Source organism: Bison bison, unplaced genomic scaffold (genome assembly GCF_000754665.1).
Source record: "Bison bison bison isolate TAMUID 2011002044 unplaced genomic scaffold, Bison_UMD1.0 scf7180017852444, whole genome shotgun sequence".
NCBI classification, from domain to species: domain Eukaryota; kingdom Metazoa; phylum Chordata; class Mammalia; order Artiodactyla; family Bovidae; genus Bison; species Bison bison.
Window position 1 is genome coordinate 227,508 of NW_011483017.1, and position 696 is coordinate 228,203.

Below are 696 nucleotides of genomic sequence, written 5' to 3' on the forward strand. Positions count from 1 at the left end.
GGTGCAGAGTTCCGGGACCAGGAGGCGCCCTCTGCCCCATGGGGGTCTCCAGAGGGAGGTGCGCTGGGTGGGCGGCAGGGCCCCCCGACGGCGGCTCCCTCTAGGACCAGCGACACCCCACTCTGCCCGCTCCCCTCCCCGAGCAGGTGACTCCCTGACGGACCACGGAAATCACTTCTTCTCCACCAAAGACCGTGACAACGACGAGAGCCCCTCTAACTGTGCCGCGCAGTTCCAGGGGGCCTGGTGGTATCACAGCTGCCACTCCTCCAACCTGAACGGCCGCTACCTCAGGGGGCCGCACACGAGCTACGCCAACGGCATCAACTGGAAGTCGTGGGGCCGGTACAACTACAGCTACAAGGTGTCGGAGATGAAGCTGCGGCTCACCTAGGCGCCCGCCGCCTCCACGGGCTTCGCTCCATCCCCGGCGAGGGCCAGGCCCCCACGTGGCCCCCGCCGCCCCTCTGCCTCCGCTTGTAAAGGGTCTAGTCCCTCCTGTCGGCGTCTGAATTCCGAGCCCCGCAGCCTCACCAGAAGAACCACGGTTTTAAAGAGTTTGCTTTCTGACATACTTCTTCCTGGCAGTTTTCATTTGCGTCCTTGAACTTGAGCTTTTCTGAGCATTTCCCCCAAGGCCGATCTGCTGCAGGGGCTTCTGACCCGGCCGAGCCAGGGGCAGTTCAGGCCCCCCTG

General features: G+C 64.5%; 1 protein-coding gene across 1 annotated transcript in view; it reads left to right on the plus strand.

The window, feature by feature from the left end:
- The window catches only part of FCN1 (ficolin (collagen/fibrinogen domain containing) 1), an 8,923-nt gene extending 8,349 nt beyond the window's left edge, over positions 1-574 (plus strand). Inside the window, exon 9 of the mRNA XM_010852701.1 lies at positions 147-574. Coding sequence (XP_010851003.1) covers positions 147-394 — 248 coding nt within the window. The 3' untranslated portion in view covers positions 395-574. The remainder of the gene's footprint in view (positions 1-146) is intronic.
- Positions 575-696: the final 122 nt, after the last annotated feature.